The following is a 23299-nucleotide window of genomic DNA, read 5'->3' on the forward strand; positions in this document are numbered from 1 at the left end:
ATTCCTTAAATATTAAGGGTGTGCACCGGCCACTTTTAGGGTTTTGGGTTTTGGGTTCTGATTAGCCTGAGGTTTTGGGTTCTGATTTGTTTTGCCAAAACACCTGACGAAAGGTTTTGGTTCTGATTTATTTTTAAAAAAGCATAAAAAGTGCTAAAAAACAGTTTTGTGTTTTTTTTTTTACTCCTACGCTATTATTAACCTCAATAACATTCAATAACAATCAATTCCACTAATTTCCAGCCTATTCTGAACACCTCACAATATTGTTTTTAGGCCAAAAGGTTGCACCGAGGTAGCTTGAGCACATAATGCCAAAAAAAGAGGTACAAGATGGAATTGTTCTGGGCCCTCCCTCCCACCCCTCGCGAGATTCGACGCGAGACTTGGACGACAGAGCCTCGTTTTCAATTTCTTGCCCGCCGGAAATATCCGAACAGTGCTCGGATCCCGTTCGGATCTGCACTGTTCGGGTGGGCTCGGATTAGCGGAATCCGAGCCCACTCATCTCTATTAAATATATCTATAATTAAAATGAATGTCCAAGAAACAGCCCTGTGTCATGTAAAACACATATTTATATATATATATATATATATATATATATATATATATATTATTAATTTATGGTATTTAAATATTTTATGCCACCATTCCACAACAATCGTTGTTTGGGTCAGAAGTGCTGGGGGCTGTTTATTTTTTATTTTTTTGCATCAGTTAATAGTATGCTTCCTTCTATAAACTTTATTTTTTTTAAGAATTTTATTGGTGTATTTGCAGTTAACCTCCACTAGCTTCTTACTACTGATAACATGACCTTGCTACCCTACTTACTGTGTGGGCTGTATAGACAGTATTTTGTGTGGGTTTGTTGTAAGTGTGAGTTTGTTAAAAGTGTGTATGCAGATTTATAAATCATAGAAAGAGTTATACAGGAGTTCAACAGGAGCTAAACAAGAGGGGAATATTTTACCTGAAAAACTACCCATATCTCATGCACCTGCATTGAGCACTGCCTGGAGACCGCCTGCTGAACCCATGCTTCTTAGAAGTATTTGCTGCCCTTGCTACTTACCTTTCACTCCCTCTCACATGTGCTCATTTAGTTCACTTTTTTGGTATGGTTTTTAACAATGTGTAAATTATGTATGCTGTACAGCAGTAATCGAGCATCAACTTCATTATTTTTTTTCTCCACTATGAAACAGAGTACCTTTTTACCTTTTTTAAACACCCCCGAAAAATGGGATTCCTAATGTCAATTGAATCTAGCATTTTTAATTACATTCGAAAAACATGCGTTTTTGCCATAACGCAAAACATGAGGCAGATAAAGTAATTTGGTTTGGATTTTTGGATTCGGGAGGAAGAGTTACCTTAAGGGTCCAAATTTTTTGTTGATAGCTTAATAAACACCCGTAATACTCAAGTAAACTGGATAAAGAAGCTGCGATTAGTAAATTATTTAATAAATTGAAAAATCAATATTTAATCAACTAATTGTCAGACAGTCAAGATATTTGGCAGAAATAGTTGTTTTGACATGCTCTCTCAATTAAAAATTTTTCGTAGAAATCTGAGATGGGTGGTGGACAACCCTTGTTGAACTGACATGGAATGACCCAAATGATAAAGTCTGTAAGGCAGTGAGATGGCAAAGGTTTGTAATAGGCAGGTGGGAAGCCAGATCGCGAGGGTTGCTGTGAGTATAATCACAAAAATTCCACAGCTGCATTGCATGGACTCACAATGGCTTATGAAAGAAGATGGACCGAGCGGGTAGGACTATTGATTTGAGTTCTTTGAGTGAGTGAGTAGCTGAGAGAAGAGGCAGAGGTGCAGGGGAGTGGGGTGCAGGGTAGAAGGGTATTCAATGGAGAGCACACAGGTGAATAAGTAATTTTAATACATGTTATATTGTTAATGCAGTATCTATATTGTGTTTCAGTGCATTTCTTTGCATAGATGTGTTTTACTGAATATAATTGAATATCTATGTCACATAGAGGGAGCAGGAAGTTACAAATTATAACATTTTTTATTTTTTTAAAAAATGTACTGATAATATATAGTAATGTACAGTATGAAAACAGGTTTTAATGCATTTTTTTTGTACTGTGCATTTTCCTGGGACTTTATAAATACATCTGCATATCCTGCAGTGTGCCCTGTCTCTCTGCATATGGCAAGTATCATATAGCCTGAGTGTATATATACCCGTATTCAAATGGACAAGTTTCTTGAGATCTGCTTGTACTTGATTACGGACGTATGTGCAATTTCTAGAGATGGGCGGGAACCGAACCCACCCGAACTTAGGCTATCCGAGTACCGAGTCGAGCAGGCTCGGTACTCTCCCGTCCGCTCGGAATCCAAATTTAGGCGAACGTCATCGTGACGTCGTCGGATCTCGGGGCTCGGTTCTCACGATACTTGAAAATTATAAATACCTGTCTCCACAGCAATCCATCGCCATTTGACAGAGGGAGAGAGCAGGGTGTAGTCACAGGCTGATTAGAGCAGGGACAGACAATACATTCTGATTCCGATTCTGCTAACAATCGATAGAGAAGAGAGGAGGGTAGAGGAGTCTTTTTTTTTCAATATTTGGCACTACAAGTGCTTTGGGGTGTCCCCCATTCTTTTGCATTAATATTTCTGGCTGTCAAAAGTACTATCTGTCAGCAGATTGAAAAAATAATTTGAGCACTCCAAAATGCTTTTGGGGTGACCCCATTCTTTTGCATTAATATTTCTGGCTGTCAAAAGTACTATCTGTCAGCAGATTTAAAAAATAATTTGTAGCACTCCAAAATGCTTTTGGGGTGTCCCCCATTCTTTTGCATTAATATTTCTGGCTGTCAAAAGTAGTATCTGTCAGCAGATTGAAAAAATAATTTGTAGCACTCCAAAGTGCTTTTGGGGTGTCCCCCATTCTTTTGCATTAATATTTCTGGCTGTCAAAAGTACTATTTGTCAGCAGTATCTAAAACAATTTGTAGCACTCCAAAGTGCGTTGGGCTCAGAACGGATTCAAAGCAGTCCACCTATGAGTAGAATGAGCAACCAGTTTCTGTCACCAGTCCTGATGGTAGTGTCCCCAGTACGTCATCTGGGAAAGGCGATGTCAAACTACACAGTCTTTTGAAATCAGTAAAAAAAACACACACCCAAAAAAATTTACCCTGTTGAAGCGAAAAAGAAGTGTAACTGAGGAAAAGTTAAGTGCTGACAAAAAACAAATTGCCAACATGCCATTCTACACACGCAGTGGCAAAGAGAGAATAAGGCCTTCACCTTTGTCTATTAGTGGCAGATCAAAAAATGTTACTGAGCTTTCTTCTTGTACGGACACTCGTGACAAAGCAAAACCAAGTAATTTGGAGTCTAAAAGTGGTGCACAAGTACTATTACGCGTGAAAGCCGACCTGCAAGATAACAGTAAGTCATTAGAGGATAATGTATGCTCTGAATCAGAAATGACACCAATCCCTGTGGAGAGTCCATCCACCAGTGGTATGTCTAATCGTGAGCATTCTGTTTAGTGACAGTGTACCCATAAAGAAGGTTCCTTTCAGCAGTTCTGCTGATGTGTGCCTTAACAGCCCGAGTATAGTCGGTGATACACCAATTGAGGATGCCACTTTTGGATTAGAAGAGGATAAGGGGGAGATTTGTGTAGGTGACAAGGGCACTAATGATGATGTTGATGATTATGATGCAGACAGATACTAAATTGCCTTTCTCAATTTCTATTTATATTCTAGACTCTATAACGGCTGAATAGTTTTCTATTTTACTCCTAGTGGAGAGGGGAGGGGGTCTGATGCAGACAGATACCAAACTACCTTGGTCCATTTATTTTTACTTTCTAATTCCACAGTCTATGCAGGCTGCTTCTTTTATATTCAACTACAAGTGGAGGGCGGGGTGGGGCATAGATAGCCACCAAACTACCTTGGTCCATTTATTTTTACTTTCTAATTCTACAGTCTATGCAGGCTGCTTTTCATATATTTAACTACAAGTGGAGGGCGGGGGGGGGGGGGACGACATAGATAGCCACCAAACTACTTTGGTCCATTTATTTTTACTTTCTAATTCCACAGTCTATGCAGGCTGTTTTTTTTATATTCAACTACAAGTGGAGGGCGGGGGAAGGGCATAGATAGCCACCAAACTACCTTGGTCCATTTATTTTTACTTTCTAATTCCACAGTCTATGCAGGCTGCTTTTTTATTTTCAACTACAAGTGGAGGGTGTAATATACACCCAAAGATGATGGCTACATTGCCAATAATCAAAGATGGAGGAGGTAGACAACCAGTTTTGTCTGTATAATTTGCAGACATGTGTTCGAATTAAGGACGGCCTACGAGGGATTTAACTGTTTTTTTCATAATTTATTAGCTTTAGAATTACCTCACTTATCCAAAAAACTGGTGGAGCACTAAATTTGGTTATTTTAGCCGCAAAAACATTGATTTTTAATCAAAATAGCAAAACAAAACCAAAACCAAAACCAAAATACACAAGGGCGGTTTTGCAAAACCAAAACCAAAACACGAAGGTAATCCAGATCCAAAAACAAAAACAAAACCAAAACGGGGGTCAGTGAGCATCTCTACTAATTTCCATGCGTGCATTTTGCATTCTTTGAAGAATCAGGCCTTTAAAACATTTCTAAATTTGACCAGAAAAATGTACATTTTTAACACCACATCCCTTCTGTAATTTATTTTGCTGAAATGTTACAATTTGTTTTTTAACATTTTCCTGTATGATGTTTATGTTTTGCATCTGTAGAGTGGTGGGCTTGCAATTAACTCAATCCTTGTTATTACAAACCTGCTTGTGTTCTGTGTGGCTATCTCTGTAGCTGTCTTTGGATGCCGTTCATTAGGCCACAGCCCACAAACTCCTGCTCAGGTAAGAACTGTGTCATTTAAATATGCTTACCTTCTGTTAAAAGCCAGTATTGCAAGATAAGCTAAGCATGCTATATGATACACTGGACAATAGCGAGCCACATAAATTGTAAAGGAAAAAAAAAATTATGTCACATATACTGCACACAAACAGTACTTTCTCATTGAATTACATTGTATATATCCCACATTAGCAGTAACCACTACAGCCAATACAGAGCTGCTTTCCCACGAACTAACCAATCGGAGCAAAGCCAATCTGTATTGATTAGAAGCTGACAGGCCACCCAGTCTGCCCTATCTAAAAACTGCAATAAAAATTAAATCTATCAGTTATCATTAACCCCAATAAGAAGAGAAAGAACACAAAGACAGAACCTTATTCAATTAAGATTAATGTAAAAAATGTTTAATGTATAAAAAATAGGATAAAAAATGACATACACTAATACTATGCAAAACAAGCTTAAAAATATAGGGAGAAAATACAGAAATGAAAATTTACAGTTTATGATCTCTGCTTCGGGAGCATGCAGAATTATGGCTCATACCCCAATCAGATTGGTCTCCTGGTAAATGAATAGTTTTGTCTTTAATTTCTGTGATGCCACAGGTAGAGGTGTGTGTGTGTGTGTATATACTAATGGGGGTATGACACTTCTATTTAAAATACACTTTCCTTTTTCAGGACATTTAATATTGAAATATATTTGACTCTGTACATCAATAAACAAGTAACAAATTTACATACCGATATATAACCAACATGAATATAACAGATCTAATATTTGGGATGATTCTTCCCCCTGGATTATCTTAAAGGTTTGTCTTTGCAGTTGACATCTGTCAAAGGACCCAGATTTCAAATGCGTGCAGATATCTTGTGAAACATGGAATTTGAAGTGTACAAATATACATTATGCGGCATGACCTGTACTGCAGGTGTGTGGTGCCCCACATAATGTACCTTTGACAGCCCAAAGACTAATATTTTTTTTTCTACCACTGAAAAACAGGAAGTACCAGTTATCATCATCACCATCATCATCACCATTTATTTATTTAGCGCCACTAATTCCGCAGCACTGTACATCAGTCCCTGCCCCATTGGGGCTTACAGTCTAAATTCCCTAACACACACAGACAGACAGAGACAGGCTAGGGTTAATTTGTTAGCAGCCAATTAACCTACCAGTATGTTTTTGAAGTGTGGGAGGAAACCCATGCAAAAACGGGGAGAACATAAGGCCATGGTTGGGAATTGAACTCATGACCCCAGTGCTGTAAGGCAGGAGTGCTAACCACTAAGCCACCATGCTGCCCTGTTATAGTTATTAAATGTAGATAGATATGTAATGATGATATGTCACTGAGGAAATTGAGGTTAATCCCTTGTATGAATGTTAATTCTGCTTGTAATGAAGGTGAATTGGGGTTATTTTAAGTAGAGATGGTCACTGACCCCCGTGTTTTGGTTTTGGATTCGGTTTTGGATCTGGATTACCGTCGTGTTTTGGTTTTGGTTTTGGTTTTGCAAAACCTCCATTGCGTGTTTTGGTTTTGGTTTTGGTTTTGTTTGGTTTTGTTTTGCTATTTTTTGGGAAAATCCATGTTTTTGGGCCTAAATTAACCCAATTTAGTGCTCCAACTGTTTTAGAGACAAGTAATCTAATTGTTGAGGTAATAAATCATCCCAAAAAACAGTTTAATTCTTCGTTGGTAGGCCTATTCTACACACAAAACAGATTGTCTTCCTCTCCATCTATGCATATTGGCAATGCAGCCATCGTCTTTGAATGTATATTACACCCTACACTTATAGTTAAATATGTAAAGAAATGGAAAAAGCCAGTTTGGTTTCTGTCTCTCAAGGCCCCCCTCCACTTGTATAAAATACCAAAAAATTCAGCCATTATAGACTGTACAATATTAATTGACATGGAGAAAGCCAGTTTGGTTTCTGTCTCTCAAGGCCCCCCTCCACTTGTATAAAATACCCAAAAATTCAGCCATTATAGACTGTACAATATTAATTGACATGGAGAAAGCCAGTTTGGTTTCTGTCTCTCTAGGCCCCCCTCCACTTGTATAAAATACCCAAAAATTCAGCCATTATAGACTGTACAATATTAATTGACATGGAGAAAGCCAGTTTGGTTTCTGTCTCTCTAGGCCCCCCTCCACTTGTATAAAATACTAAAAAATTCAGCCATTATAGACTGTACAATATTAATTGACATGGAGAAAGCCAGTTTGGTTTCTGTCTCTCTAGGCCCCCCTCCACTTGTATAAAATACTAAAAAATTCAGCCATTATAGACTGTACAATATTATGAAAAATGGACAAAGCCAGTTTAGGGTCACTCTGTCTATGACACCCTACCCTTAAGGATAAATTGCCCTAACAGCAGCCTTTCAAGATGGTATGTGATATGGAAATGCCACAAGTCCCTTTCCTCTTTGGGGGTAGATTGCACCCTACACTTACATAGAAAGTTTTAAAAAGATGTTATCGGCATCATCTTCAGCTTCATCCTCACCCTCATCAGTGTTATCGTCATCATCACAGACTATCAATTCATCGCCGCTTGAATCCGCCATTAGAGAACAGTCAGTGCTTGCATGTCTTGGATGGTGAAGGCCTTCCTCGTGGAAGATGTAGTTCATTTTTATAAACATCATTTTCTCCACATTTTTGGGAAGTAACCTTCTACGGCGATCACTGACTAAGTTCCCTGCTGTGCTGAACACTCGTTCAGAGTACACACTGGAGGGTGGGCAGCTTAGGTATTGCAAAGCAAGTTTGTACATGGGTTTCCAAATAGCTTGCTTTTCTTCCCAGTAAGGAAAGGGACTGTCTGACATTTCCATATCAACTACCTCTTGAAAGTAATCCTCCACCATCCTTTGCATGTTTATACTCATATTGGATGGACTTATGGGCAAAGTGACACTTTTTTTTGAAAAATCCTTCAAACCAGCCCAGATGTTAAATTGTTCTCGTCTGCCCCCTGTGTCTTCCCTGCTTCTTTTTTGGAAATTTAATTTTTTACGAGCAACAGCTTGAGAAAGTGAAGGAGGACACGTCGTCAAGCCGAGGCCCAGTTCAGCGGCCAACTTGCTGAGCAATAGCTCCTTGCAAAAGTTCACATCTCGCTCATTTACAAGTAAAGACTCAATGTAGGTTTTAAACCTTGGATCAAGCACAGTGGCCAAAACGTACTGATCCGAGTTCAAGATCTTAATAACTCGAGGATCATTGTGAAGCGAATTAAGTACTTGATCGACAAGGCCAACATACTTTGCTGAATTGCTTGCTTTCAGCTCCTCCTTCATTTTCTCAAGCTGCTTTTCCAATAGTCTAATTAAAGGAATGACTTGGCTCAAACTAGCAGAGTCTGCACTGACCTCACATGTCACAACTTCAAATGGTTTCAGCACCTTGCACAGCACTGAAAGGATTCCCCACTGTGCAAGAGTGAAATACATCCCCCCTCCTTTCCCAATGTCATGACTTGTGCAATATGCTTGGATGGCTTTGCGCTGTTCCTCCATCCTCTGAAGCATGTACAGGGTGGAATTCCACCGAGTTACCACCTCTTGCTTAAGTTGGTGGCAGGGCAAGTTAAACTGCTCTTGGAGCTGCTGTAATCTCCTACATGCTGTGGCTGAATGCCTGAAATGGCCTGAAATTTTACGGGCCACCGAAAGCATCTCCTGCACCTCACGGTTGTTTCGTAGGAAGCTCTGCACCACCAAGTTGATGGTGTGAGCAAAACAGGGAATATGTTGGAAATCACCCAGCTGTAATGCTCGCACTATATTGTTGGCGTTATCTGAAATGACATACCCTGGGGAGAGTCCGAGTGGTATAAGCCATGCATCAATCACATCTCTCAGTTTGCGTAACAAATTGTCAGCCGTATGCCTGTTAGTGAAGCCGGTGATACAAAGAGTGGCCTGCCTGTGACAAATGTTACGTAGTGGTGTACATGCTGCTGCTGTTCCTGCTGGTGAAGGTGAATGACCAACCCAGTGGGCTGTCACAGTCATATAGTCTTTGGTTTGGCCACTTCCACTTGTCCACATATCTGTGGTTAAGTGAACAGTGGGCAGAATGGCATTTTTCAGCGCAATCTCTACATTTTTACACACTTTTTGGTATAGTTGTGGAATAGCTTTACGGGAGAAATGGTGTCGCGATGGAATTCTGTAACGCGGACACAAAACCTCAATTAACTGTGAAAAACCAGCTGCGTTTATGGTGGAGATTGGACGCAGATCTAACACTAACATTGCAGCCATGGCGTCTGTGATTCGCTTGGCGACTGGGTGACTGCTGTCATATTTGCTTCCCCTCGCAAAGGATTGTTTCACAGTTAATTGCTGAAATGTAGGACTGCTCATTTTATTCACCTGCCTCTGGGATGACGATTCACCCCCAGCAGCAGCAACAGCAGCAGCAGGACTAACGCTTTCTTCAGAGGAATCAATAATAGTGCCGGAGTCATCCAGCCTTAAGTGGGATGCCGGGCTAACTCTGAGCGCTACTGAGGATATTGATGAGGATGGTGTGGTGGGTGTATTTTGTGGCCGTCGGTATGTCGGTGAGCGGAGGGTCTTAGCTGATGAGGGAGTGCTTGTATTCTTTTGGGAAGAACTTTCAGCTTTTCCCAACACTTTGCCATGAACTCTCGTTAAATGGCGTAACATAGACGAGGTTCCAAGATGGTTAAGGTCCCTCCCTCGACTGACTGTGGCTTCACATACACTACAAATGGCTATACAATTGTTGTCTGGATTTGGGTAGAAATAATTCCACACATAAGAAGTGGATTTTTTTGTTTTATGCCCAGGCATGACAATGGCCTTTTTCTTGTCACGTGCCAGAACTGCTGCCACTGGTGCAGGACTTACACAAACAACCTCATCCTCATCAACATCCTCATTAGCGCCCTCGTCGCCTACACAAATCTCCCCCTCATCCTCTTCTAATTCCAAAGTGGCATCCTCAATTTGGGTATCACCGGCTACACTCGGGCTATTAAGGCACACATCAGCAGAATGCTCACGATTAGACATCCCACTGTTGGATGGACTCTCCACAGGGATTGTTGTCATTTGTGAATCAGAGCAAATATTCTCCTGTAATGCCTCACTGGTATCTTGCAGCTCAGCTTTGACGCGTAACAGTAGTTGTGCACCAATTGTAGGCTGGGTAACTTTTTGGGATCTGCCACTAATAGCCAAAGGTGAAGGCCTCATTCTCTCTTTGCCACTGCGTGTGTAGAATGGCATGCTTGCAATTTTTTTTTTATCGTCACTTAACTTTTGCTCAGTTACACTTCGTTTTCGCTTCAATACAGTAAATTTTTTTTTGGTTTTTGTTTTTTGCACTAATTTGAAAACACTCTGTTGTTTGACATCGCCTTGGCCAGATGACGTACTGGGAACACTAACATCAGGACTGGTGACAGAACCTGGTTGCTCATTTAGATCATATGTGGACTGCTTTGAATCCATTGCGTAGATACTGCTGACAGATATGACTTTTGACAGCCAGAAATATTAATGCACAATTAGGGAGGACACCCCAAAAACACTGAGGAGTGCTAAAATTTATTGAGTAGATACTGCTGACAGATATGACTTTTGACAGCCAGAAATATTAATGCACAATTAGGGAGGACACCCCAAAAACACAGAGGAGTGCTAAAATTTATTGAGTAGATACTGCTGACAGATATGACTTTTGACAGCCAGAAATATTAATGCACAATTAGAGAGGACACCCCAAAAACACTGAGGAGTGCTTAAAATTATTGAGTAGATACTGCTGACAGATATGACTTTTGACAGCCAGAAATATTAATGCACAATTAGAGAGGACACCCCAAAAACACTGAGGAGTGCTTAAAATTATTGAGTAGATACTGCTGACAGATATGACTTTTGACAGCCAGAAATATTAATGCACAATTAGAGAGGACACCCCAAAAACACTGAGGAGTGCTTAAAATTATTGAGTAGATACTGCTGACAGATATGACTTTTGACAGCCAGAAATATTAATGCACAATTAGAGAGGACACCCCAAAAACACTGAGGAGTGCTAACATTTATTGAGTAGATACTGCTGACAGATATGACTTTTGACAGCCAGAAATATTAATGCACAATTAGGGAGGACACCCCAAAAACACAGAGGAGTGCTAAAATTTATTGAGTAGATACTGCTGACAGATATGACTTTTGACAGCCAGAAATATTAATGCACAATTAGAGAGGACACCCCAAAAACACTGAGGAGTGCTAACATTTATTGAGTAGATACTGCTGACAGATATGACTTTTGACAGCCAGAAATATTAATGCACAATTAGAGAGGACACCCCAAAAACACTGAGGAGTGCTAACATTTATTGAGTAGATACTGCTGACAGATATGACTTTTGACAGCCAGAAATATTAATGCACAATTATGGGGGACAACCCAAAAGCGCTGGGGAGTGCCAAATATGAAGAAAAAATAATAAACCTCTATCCTCCTCTCTGCACTAGCGATTTTGGTTAGAGCAATTGCAAGAACAATATTGTATTCTTTCTCTGTCCCTGCTCTAATTAGCCTATGACTACACCCTGCTCTCTCCCTCTGTCAAATGGCGATGGATTGCTGTGGAGGCGTGTATTTATAAAGTTGAAGTATCGCGAGAACCGAGTCCCGAGATCCGACGACGTCACAATGACGTTCGGCCTCGATTTGGATTCGGAATTGGCGGGAGAGTACCGAGCTGCTCAGCTCGGTACTCGGATACCCAAAGTTCGGGTGGGTTCGGTTCTCGGAGAACCGGACCCGCCCATCTCTAATTTTAAGTGACATGATCCAGTGCTTTACCTATTGAAGTAAATGTACTGGTAAATATCGCACTACCCTTCCATACTCTTATATATGACTGAAGCCTGACCTAAGACAGGTGCCTCATCATGTTGCTTAGTTAAAAGAACCCCACTCCCATCTTTACATATTGTCATTCTGTAATAATGGAGGATTATAAAACACAAGTAAGACATTACAGCTGATTGCAATGACATTGTTTTCAGACTAAAATACTCAGAAAAAATAATGATTTATATTGCTCTGCTGACATCTACCATGCCAGTGTTTTGCTGGAAGCAAAGCATTTTCCAAAGGTGTGTCAAGATAACAAGGAATAAGTCATTTCATAATAACACATTTTATTTACTTTTCTTGGATAGAAATTTAGAATTAGATTTAATGTATTACAATTATTTTCCTAGATAAGAATATATAGATACACAAATACGGCCTAACCACAGGCATATCCTGCCTAGAATGAAAGCATAACAATGACCGAAAAGGGTCCAGTAAGTTGTTTGAGGATAGGAAGCATTTGAGGTAAGTGTAGGGAAGCCTCTCAAGAAGGTTGGAGGGGAATGGAAGTTATGAGATTGGACAATAAGAGAGTTTAGACCACAATTTTTTTCAGAATAGGAGTAATAACCACATGCTTGAATAATGATGGTAAAATACCAGTGGAAAGAGATTACAGAGGTTAGTTCAGGATGGAACAAGCACAGGAGATGGCAACCAACTGATTTGTGAGAGGATCGGATGAAGTGATCAGGTATTAGAGTGGTAGGAGAAAGAGAGAGTAGATACATTTGCCAATGTCATTCTACTCTGTAGGAGAGATTTTGAAGGCAGCAAGGTTATTTAGTGTGACACAGCTGCTATCTATAATATAAATGCTTAGTGGCGTGTGTTAGTCTGTCTGTGTCTGTGTGTGTGGAAAAAATAAAACCAAGCTGCAGTGCCACCTGCTGGGCGGAGTTATACACTGACCTACTAAATTCTTAGTGTGTATGGAAAAAAAAAATCAGAAAGGGCTGAAATTTGGTATACTAAGATGTTTTTAATTTGTTAATTTAATTTGTTAATTGTTAAAAGTGTTTATAAAGATTTAAAAAAATATATATATATATTTCTTGAAGGAGAAGTGACAGTTGGGAGTGGTTGGTGGTTGCCGGGGGTGACAGTAAGGATTGGTTGGTGGTTGCCGGGGGTGACAGTAAGGAGTGGTTGGTGGTTGCCGGGGGTGACAGAGTGAGAGGAGTGTGATACTCAGGACCGCTGAGAGAGATCCCTGTGTCTGGATAGACATCTGGATAGATGTGGCGATGAAAATGAAGGATGAGGTGATGGAGAAGAATGATGAGGTGGTGACATGTGGACAAAACCATGTTAAAAAAGGGCGCTTACGTTGGGAAGTAACGCTCTTCCCCTGAGGAGGCCTGGGCTAGAGCCCAAATGCATGACAAGAACCTTTTTAACACCTTAAGTAGCTTGATTTGACTTGAATGCATGAGTATCATGCACGGGTTAACTTGTACTGATATATGCTGAGAGGAAAAAGGTGTTGACAAAGTGTGGATATGTTTATGGAAATGACAGATTGCCGACAAATGTGTTTCAAGCAGAGGTCGTAGTTGCAATTGTTATCACATAAGTGAGGATGAAACAAAGAGAAAGGGGTTAGATCCAAACTAGACAGGCAGATGAGCCGTATGTGATATAACTGTTGTTTATCTGTGTTTTTCCTTCATTTAGGAAGGACAGCACATAGGTATTCACCCAGGGTCCCAGCTGACCTGGGCTAATGCATCCGTATTTCCCCATTCCGCCCCACATATGTTTCCATTCATGTTCAGAAACTAACAAACTAACATGCTGCACATGCACAACAACCAATTAATGCATATAGTGAGCTATATGTTGATGTTCAGCATATTATATAAAGCATATATCTGGAATTAATGATTATTTAGATATGAAGGAATATTCCTGAATATCAGAAATATCCCCAGCATTCCAGCACTGTGCCATTTGCTCTGACCTGTACTTACAGCTTTGACTACCTGCTGTTCTCTCTTACTTGTTCTTGCAGTGTTGTTGTCATTTGGCTGGCTTCTAGAAAGTTGGGGTCCTGTTTTGAAAACATGCAAACATTTTATTATAATGCAAACTGTTAACAATTCCTGAATAATTAGGCTCAATTATGGTCTGATCAAACTACCCCGTACACAGACATCTATAGACAATAAAATATATGAAAATTGTTGTCAAACAGCTATAATCAAATACAAAAATCTACCACCCCCATCTTTTTAGTATTTAGCTTTCTAGTGAATGCAGAGACCACAGAGAGCATCCCTGTAAAGAGCACACAATACAGAGATCATACCCCCAAAAGCACAACGGCTCTATTTTTTAAATGCCACCCTCAGCCAATTCATCAGCCCCCATTCCAGCCACATTATCAGATCCCTCCAGCCACATCATCAGACTCTACAAGCCAATTCATCAGCCCCTTCTGTCACTTCATCAATCCTCTATGACCACTTCATCAGCCCCCTTCAGTCGCTTCATCGACCTCTGCCTAAAACATTTCACTCCCCCCCAGCCAATTAATCAACCTCCAGACATCAAGACTTACTTACCTGCTGACGTTCTGGCACAGCAGTTTTCAACTCCATCACAGGCAGCCTGACAGCAAGTCCGATTGTTGCTAGCTGTCTGTCAATGTGGGCTGCGATTCATAGTCCGGTCTTGTGAGATGCGGTAGTCTTTATATCTCTAGATTAGACTAAGCATTGCTGTGGTTTCAGGCAGCTAACAGAAATCAGATTTGCTGCCAGGTTGCCTGTCTGCAGTAGTGACTGTTTGGGCAACCTCCTCTAGGCCATGCCCGCCCCAATGGTTACAGCCAGCCTCAAGAGCCCCAGCAACCTAAAATATTAAATTCGGTGGTACTGAGCCCCACCCTTACACCTCCCATATTCCTGCGCACCCAGCTGGTTAATCAGACCCTGCTTTCACTTCTTGTTTTGTACTTATATATAATCCCTATTTTGTATTGTGAGAATGAATTACACTATATTTTTTGTCCCCACAGGTGTTTGTTATCCAGAACGATTTTGTGGCTTCTCCTCAAATGCATCAACCAATTTCCCAGGCTCCACATTATGCAAACTTTGCACAGATGAAGCATCCACCAGGTTATTACTAAATGCCTAGAAGAAAATTTACCATTCTGCTGCCTGGAGAGGGATCTTCTCATTTATTATACAAACAACAAGGAATCTATTCTCCGGAATGCTCTGGGCTTGGTGATTTCTGGATAAGGGATTTTTTTTCTGCAATTTGGAGCTCTGTACCTAAAGTATACCCCATACTGCCCCTTTCACTGCCATCCTTAATAATCTATTTAGCAGTGATGTACATGTGATTGTAAGAAATACACATATGCAAACATGTATGCGCACAGCTATTTTAGCAGAATCCTTGCATATCAACTAAATCTGCAAGAATATATACCCTCTGAAAACATAATTTATTTCCCCAATTGAAAAAAGATCTTGGAGGATATTATAGTAATTATTTTGACCTAATAATATCCCAGGGAATACAGACCTCACAACAATAAAAATGTAAGTGGTTATACTTTTATTTAAAATTTGAATGAGTTTAGCAACCAGAAAAAATAAATAGACAAGGCACAAATAAATGGAGATGTTAATACATTCTAAATTTGAACACTGAACACAATTTTTTCCGCATTTTTCTTTTAATATTTCGCTAATATTCTTTGATATAAATGTTCAGAACATAGGATGGAAAATTATTTTAATAAATCAAATAAAGATATTATTTTAATGAAATTAATTTGGTCTGTAATTAAGAGTGCCCCAATACAAAGTTGTTTTTCTTTGCTTTACTGTGTTGATCAATTAATTATGGGGAACACCACCTAGTAAAAATAAAGAGTCCATTGATAAATCAAAAGATTTAGGCGGTGGTTATAGAATACATACAAAACAATTAATTGATCTAACTAGGTTTTACAGAATTGTTCTTTAGTGAGAATGTATCCTCCTTTGTAGATGTAGAAGCCATAAAGGGACTTTCAGATGTGCAATTACTCTCCAAGCTCATTAGCTTCCATTTGGGAATATTTGTCTTCCACACATTGTAATGGGCACTATTGTAATGTTTGGTTTTGTAATACTGTGGTTTTTACTGTTTGTGTGGTCAGACTACAGAAATAACTAATTTTCTTTATTATGAAGAAAGAATATCGAGAAGGCAGTCCTATTTACAGAGCCAGAGTACATCCTCCCACCAGTGCCTCATCTGCGGAACTTGACATTTATAAGTACTTTCTATACTTGGAGAGTGCAGATAAGTACCACTGATAATATCATCTCCAAATTGGGAAACATAAAAATCTGTTAAACTGGATGCCATCTGATTATTCTACAGACTGATCACCCCATGTTGAGGGAAATCTGTGGCTAAGAGGCAATTTAAATATTAATGTCTGTTTATACTTATACATATTTATTTACTCTCAGGCTATTGTGAGATATGTCAGTTGCGTTGAGCGGTATGGTTTAATGATTTTACTGTATTAATATTTTTATTAAATTTATAATCATTGTGAAGTATATATTATTTATTTATTTGTGCTAGTTAATGAAAATAACTGGAATACCATCTCTCAGATTACCCAAACTAGCTCTTTAAGCAGATCTGTACTTGAGACTCATTACAAAGTCCTATCAAGATCGTGCCGGTGTCCTAGCATCCTTGCCAAAATGTATCCCACTGGAGGTGTAATCTGGCTATTGGGATGCCACAACATATTTGTTGGGACTGGAAAAAATTCTACCATTTTGGGATGGGCACATTACCATATCAAAAGAATTTATGCTGAACCTGAATAGACTACCAGCCTCCCTATGTAAATAATCCCTTCTGAAACATTCTGAAAAAAACAGTGACTCCAATTCACTGGAGATCCCCCAATTCTCCAACACTAAAAGACTGGTTTACCTGGCTTGGACTCCACAGGAATATGGATGATCTAATACTCTCATCCTCCAATAGGTTTGTAGATTATTGTTCAATTTGGATTAGATGGCAATAGTTTCAAGAAATTGAGAAATATCCAAATAATTGCCATTTAATATGATGCAAACAGCAAAAATGCCCTTTTAACAGAACTCCCATGCAGTATTGAGCAGCACGGTGGCTTAGTGGTTAGCACTACTGCTTCACAGATCTGGGGTCTTGAGTTTGGCTCCTGACCAAGGTTTTGTCTGCGCAGTCCTTGTGTGGGTTTATTTCAGGGGCTCCGTTTTCCTCTACACACATACTAGTAGGTTAATTGACTACTATCAAAATTACATTTAGGCTGTAAGCTCTAATGGGTCAGGGAATGACAAATATTCTCTGTACAGTCCTGTGGAATTAGTGACGCTATATAAATAGAGGGGAGGGGAGGGGGGGGCGCACAGGTTAGACATTTCAACCTTCCAAAGAGTCTCACATTTATTTCACATATAAACTTCTACCATTTATCCATCTATAAACGTCTACCATTTATTCTCCTATTATTTCATTTCACTTATCTCAGTCAAAGTCCAAAATGTGCAGTATAACTTTCAGCATGTTTTGCAACATTCATTATTCACTATACACATTCCATTCACATGGAAGCTGCTAGATGGCAGCCATTTTACAAGCATGGTAGCTTCTAGATCACCTTGCTGCCATATTTAATATTTCAATTTCTCTAGCAACAAACTGCATTATTCACATTAAAAACTACTTTTTAAACCAACAATCAATCCCAACCATCGCAGGAACTCCTGGAATTGTACAGCATTACAGGAGTTAAATCCATTTTATCCATACTTACCTACTTTCAGTAGGCGACATCCGGGAGAGGGGTGTGACTAATGGTCAGGAGGGAAAGGGGCGCCTCGAATCGCGTCATTTTGGCCCCGCCCCCACAAGTAAAATGACGTTTTGTTGCATGGGCGGGGCAATAATGACGTGATTCTTGGTGAATCGCGTCATTTTGACAAGGGAGTCCCAGGATGCGGGAGAAATGCCAGCTCTCACGGGAGCCCGGGAGACTGACCCAAATTTCGGGAGTCTCCCAGACTTTCCGGGAGAGTTGGCAAGTATGATTTTATCTGAACTCAAATAAAACACAAAGATAAATGCAAATTAAGCTAAAAATATGTTGTCAATTGTATCAATAAGGGACATGATTATATATTTTTTGAGTTTAAAATTTTCATTCAGTCCCTTGGGAAAAACAGATCATATAAAAAAAATCCAATAATCTTCCTTCCTGCATAAGTGACAAAACCTATCACCCCCACTATTTGTAGCCAGAATATATTACACAGAACCGCCATCATGGTGGTCTGAAAAAAAATGTTTGGACACACCCTGTAGCTGGAAATGCTTTAAAATATTGCAACTATGTTTCAGGAAATAAATACTTAGGGCCTGATTCATTAAGGAAAGTAAGGCAAAAAAGGTAAGTTTTCTCCTGGACAAAACCATGTTACAATTCAAGGGGTGCAAATTAGTTTATTATTTTCCATATAAGTAAAATACACACTTGCCAACTCTCCCTGAATGTCAGGGAGACTCCCTGAAATAGAGGTGATCTCCCTCACTCCCTGAAGAGTCTGGTATTCTCCCTGCTCCTGACGTGGTTGGCTTCGCCATCTGTGGCATGATGACACAGTTCAGAAATTGTGTCCTATGTCCATGTATTGATGCCTATGGAGGTGGCCATTTTCATGGAGACAAAGATTTAATCAAAGACTGACAGGTAAGACAACATGACTTCAGTAATGGAGACAGAAATGTAAAAGACACTTCAGTCTCTAGAGATTCATTAGCTGCTTTTCTTTAAGCATAGTTGCCCACTCTTCCGGAGTGTCCGGGAGACTCCCGCATTTCTGGGAGACCTCCCAGGCTCCCAGGAGAGCAGGGCAACCTTTCAGTTTTTGTCCCCACTATAGATAAGTGGCGAGGGGGGGGGGCTTAATGGCGCAAATATTGAGCCCCACCCCCTGCTGTAGTTGGCCAAAATTGTGACAATTGTTTAAAGGCGGGGCCAAACTGGTGCAATTTGTCAAGCCAAATATAGTCTGGTTTTTTTCATGTAGCACACAAATACTTCATAGCTTTATTTTTACACTGAAATTTAAAGCTGATCTAGGACATCCCCTACTCCAACTATAAATCTGTCATCACATATTAAATTTGCCAAGGTGCAAAGTTACTCCTTTTTTTGCTTTGCTTTCCTTAATGAATCAGGCCCTTAGTGTCCTATTGGTCCACATAATATTTTGCAATCCAGAATGATATTGAACAATAAATATCAGAATAATCCTTTGGCACAGATTCGGACCAGGGAGAAGATGTAATGATTCTCCAAATCAACTTACTTGTGTCAAGAACAGCATGTGAGAAAAATAGACCAAACATGGTGTAGAGAATAAATCAAGATATAATCACTATTTACATTGATGAATCTGCTCACCTGAGAAAAGGCCTACTAGAAGCTATCTAGTGAATGGAATTTGGTGCTTTAAACTTCAGGGTAATGTTATATCCAGTTAACCATGAACATAAAAAATATAGCATATATAAAACATGTGTAAAACCTTTTTTAAACTTGCAAAGAATGTAAATCAAATTGTGATGTGCAAATCGTTCTAATCTGTGTGCTCACAAGCTGACATTTTCAAGGCACTTTTGTCAAGTGTTAAGTTCATTAAAAAGACTGTTGCATACATGTACTGTATCTGCTTCTCCGGCCAGGAGTCACAGTGCCTGAGCTAATGGTAGCATTCCAGAGGCTCTCAGGAGCTTATAGAATGATATCTAATGTATTTATTGCTATAGATTTTACTATAGATTGTACCATGTTGGTCTGAGACCACCCTCCACACTATGAACTAGAGGCATATATAAACCGCAACAGCTAACACTCTCTGAACGTGCAGGAGGTCTGTGATCTATACATGCATGAAATAAGTGCCATGGCAGGCTATCCTGGCTAATGCCATTACTCCTATATCCTGCGCCAGTTGGTCCCCTATGCCAAGTTAAAGAAAAGGGAAATGCCAGAGGTATAGGCACTGGGTATGCAAATCAAACACTTTGTACATGCACATTGTTTCATATGCTTAACATCTGTTTACTGCAATATATCTTAGCTACATGTGAGATTGTATCTGTCATTACAGGTGACTCAGGATATGGGTGTTGCTCCTGGGGGCTAATGACACCACTGTTGCACCCACAGATACCTTCCCAGGACAAATATAATGAGGCACATTAGGGGAGTGATCAGTGGTCGAAGTGAAAATTTAGAAGTGGTTGTATGAAAAATGTAATGGGAATGTAAGTGATTGGAATTTGATAGAGCAGTACGTGAACTGGTGGTATGGCATATCACCATATATACTCTCACTTCCACCACTGGGTGCGATAGAATGTACTTATCTAAGGGGTACTATTAGTTATATTTAGATCTAAGGGGACATTATTACTTTTATTTAGATATAAGGGGGCACTATTATGTTTATTTATATATAAGTGGACACTATTATATTTTTTTTGTTTAAGGGAGCACTATTATATTAAATGTATTTATATACAAGGTGGTACAATATGTATTTTCTTTCCCTGGTACTAACCAGCCAGTGGCACCTGGTCCAATGCTACCTAGTACTTGTCCAGGAATCCCTAGGTACGGAAGCCCAAATGTTTGTTCCTCCCTTCTAGTGGACTGGACCCGATGCTAAGTAGCACGAACATTTACTGAACGGTTGCTGTTTTTTTACATTATTAATAGCAGTTCACCCTAAACTGCCTGTGGTTTGGGCTAAACCTCATGAGATTTAGGGGTTTGAAACTGCTGCACCTCACCCCACATTGCCAATGATTTGACATTTCTTCCCCCAAACTGTTGGATCGTAAATCTGGTGGCTTAGAGGGCAAAATCGCCAGCAAAACTGGGCATTGATACATTTCCTCCTTTGAAATAGTAGTTTAGACACTGTTAGAACCATAATGGGTTAAAGGAATTTTCTAACTTATTCCAAATAATAATAATTTGGTGGGAACCCCACCATTTGCCATATTAAAGCGGGTTTCAGCGTTAACAAATAGCCGGGACCTCTGTCGATCACCTTTGGCACTACTCGGCCCACTTTGCAGCAAGGGAGATCTAACAGAGGGGTAAATTTATCAAAGCTTCTAAAAAGGAAATGTGGAAATGTTACTGTAGTAGTCATTTTTGGGAAGGGAAGAGATTTAGTAAACTTCCTAAACAAAGTGGAGCTTTATAAATAACACCTGGGATGTGAAAAAGGTCTCTTTTCTTGCTTAAATTGACAAGTTTCACACTGAAGTTGTTTCACGCCTTTAATTTTTATGGAAGGAATATGCACTTTGAATCTTTTATAGCTTTATAGATCGTGCTGAAACATTCCTGTGGATGTCAAAGAGGCCATAGTGCAAGAAAGTTTTTATTTCTTTATGTTGTAGTCCATAGTGCACGAAACACTGTATTTGTCTATTTACGAGTGTTTTGTTTGCTCTTTGTCTCTTCCTGAATACGGGCTTTTCCTTTTTCTTAGAGAAAGTCCTTTATATGGCCTCTCAACCAAATCCCGTAAACGTACATTTTCATGACACTGTACAGATCAACATCCTCCCTTCCAGCCAGCACAATACTGAACCTAGATGGGATGACCCTCCTTCTGCACCCTATTGGAATATTCCGCTAGCTGATATCCATCAGAATGTACCACCTGCAACTGCTGAGAGGAGCGAGCCAACAATGTTTCAACAAGTCTTCCTGCATGCAAAACCTAGATCTCGTGGGGTAAGTGAAAATAATATATGTAAAGCATTGGTCGAAGTGGAAATTTAGAAGTGGAGATATGGAAAATGTTAGTGAATGGTATTTGATAATTTTACAATCAACGCAGTAAAAGTGGTGGTATGGAGTACCAGCGTATACACCCCCTCTTCCACCTCTGATCTAAAGCATATAGCTTGCAGTATACAATAGGAATATAAATATTACAGGTCCCCTAGAATGAAAAAGCAAGTCACTTTGTAAAAATCACAAATATATATAAAAATGTTTTACAATCTTATCAGAAGTAGATTTTGCAACAAGGATTTAATCATTTGGCTGTGGGGGGTTTTAGAAAGAATGTCAAAGCCTAAAACATTTGGTAAACAGACAGTGGCTGAACTACCACTGTTGCAAGAGGTGCAGTGATGAACTGGGCCATTCCTGACATTATAATTTCAGTGCAAGCTCAATGAAACTGAAGTGGGGCTTCACTGCATATGCGCAGGGCCCAGTGCATGCTCAGAAAAGCGGAGCAGGAGTCATGGGAGTACAGATTACCTAGCCGGTCCCCCCTCCAAATTTTGCAAATGGGCCCCGGTGATGTAGTGTTCTGTCCCTGGTAACAGAGAACAACAGTCACATAGAAGAATAAGCTCAATGAAAACATAGCTCATATTTGTATAATAAAAGTATGCCAAAAATTGATTTAATGACAATTTTAAAAAAGGTTTTATTTTAACACATGATATTTCGTTACAGTGAGCCAGAAAGCCAGAAAGTATCAACAGCAGAAAGATTAGACAAAACTGTTGCTGTTGATTACTAAAGATCTCTAAAGTCTCTCCCCTTCATATCCTCTACTGTTGCCCAGGCTGACTCAATGGGGATAAATTCAATTCTGCACCATGTGCCTCTGAAACAATCTCATAAAGGTGTGAGCAAAACTATGCAAAGATTTCAGTACTGTATTAACCAGAACTGTGCACAGCCGGAAATGTTGTTGATGACTGTCACAAACTCCCAGCCTGTCCCAGATACAGCAATCTGAACAGCTGGCCATGGCTGGTGTCACCTTTATCATTTACCAAAGATTACACCTTTTCTACCACCACAAAGGATTTACTATGGTGTCCTTACGTTCACTCAAACCACTTATTAATGTTTCACACTTAAATCACATACACATGTAGCATGAGCCTCCCTGGGCTTCGTAAGTTCACAAAGAATCACAGAGAATATGCTAGATTAAAATTATATTAATCCGAAAAATGTTTCCAAGGCTTAGTTACAAAAAAGTTAATAACAAGACATACAATAAGTTGCACAAATAAGTTTCAGAAATAAACCCAGAGTGACTACTTTCTAGTTAAGACTTGGTGTGTGTGAGAGAAAACAATTGAGAAATATGGGACATTTCAGCCTTTGTAGACTCCCTCATGAATATGCATACTGTAATGTCTAGAAGATTTTAAACCCTTCTTACAGGCTCTTCAACCCCACCTTAGGAATTACATTTTCAATTAAGTCAGACTGCTTCCCAAAATGACACAGAGCTTTCGAAGTAAATTATCAATCATTAAGATATATGTTGGCACCTCAGAG

The 23299-nt window shown here is 39.6% G+C and overlaps 1 protein-coding gene across 3 annotated transcripts in view; it reads left to right on the forward strand.

Moving 5' to 3' along the window:
• The window catches only part of LOC142160577 (uncharacterized), a 65140-nt gene that overhangs the window by 26652 nt on the left and 15189 nt on the right, over window positions 1–23299 (forward strand). For all 3 annotated transcript variants that reach the window (XM_075215441.1, XM_075215443.1, XM_075215442.1), the window contains 3 exons: window positions 4811–4933; window positions 14906–15008; window positions 21471–21718. In XM_075215441.1, coding sequence (XP_075071542.1) covers window positions 4811–4933; window positions 14906–15008; window positions 21471–21718 — 474 coding nt within the window. The remainder of the gene's footprint in view (window positions 1–4810; window positions 4934–14905; window positions 15009–21470; window positions 21719–23299) is intronic.

This window comes from Mixophyes fleayi, chromosome 6 (assembly GCF_038048845.1).
Source record: "Mixophyes fleayi isolate aMixFle1 chromosome 6, aMixFle1.hap1, whole genome shotgun sequence".
NCBI lineage: Eukaryota > Metazoa > Chordata > Amphibia > Anura > Limnodynastidae > Mixophyes > Mixophyes fleayi.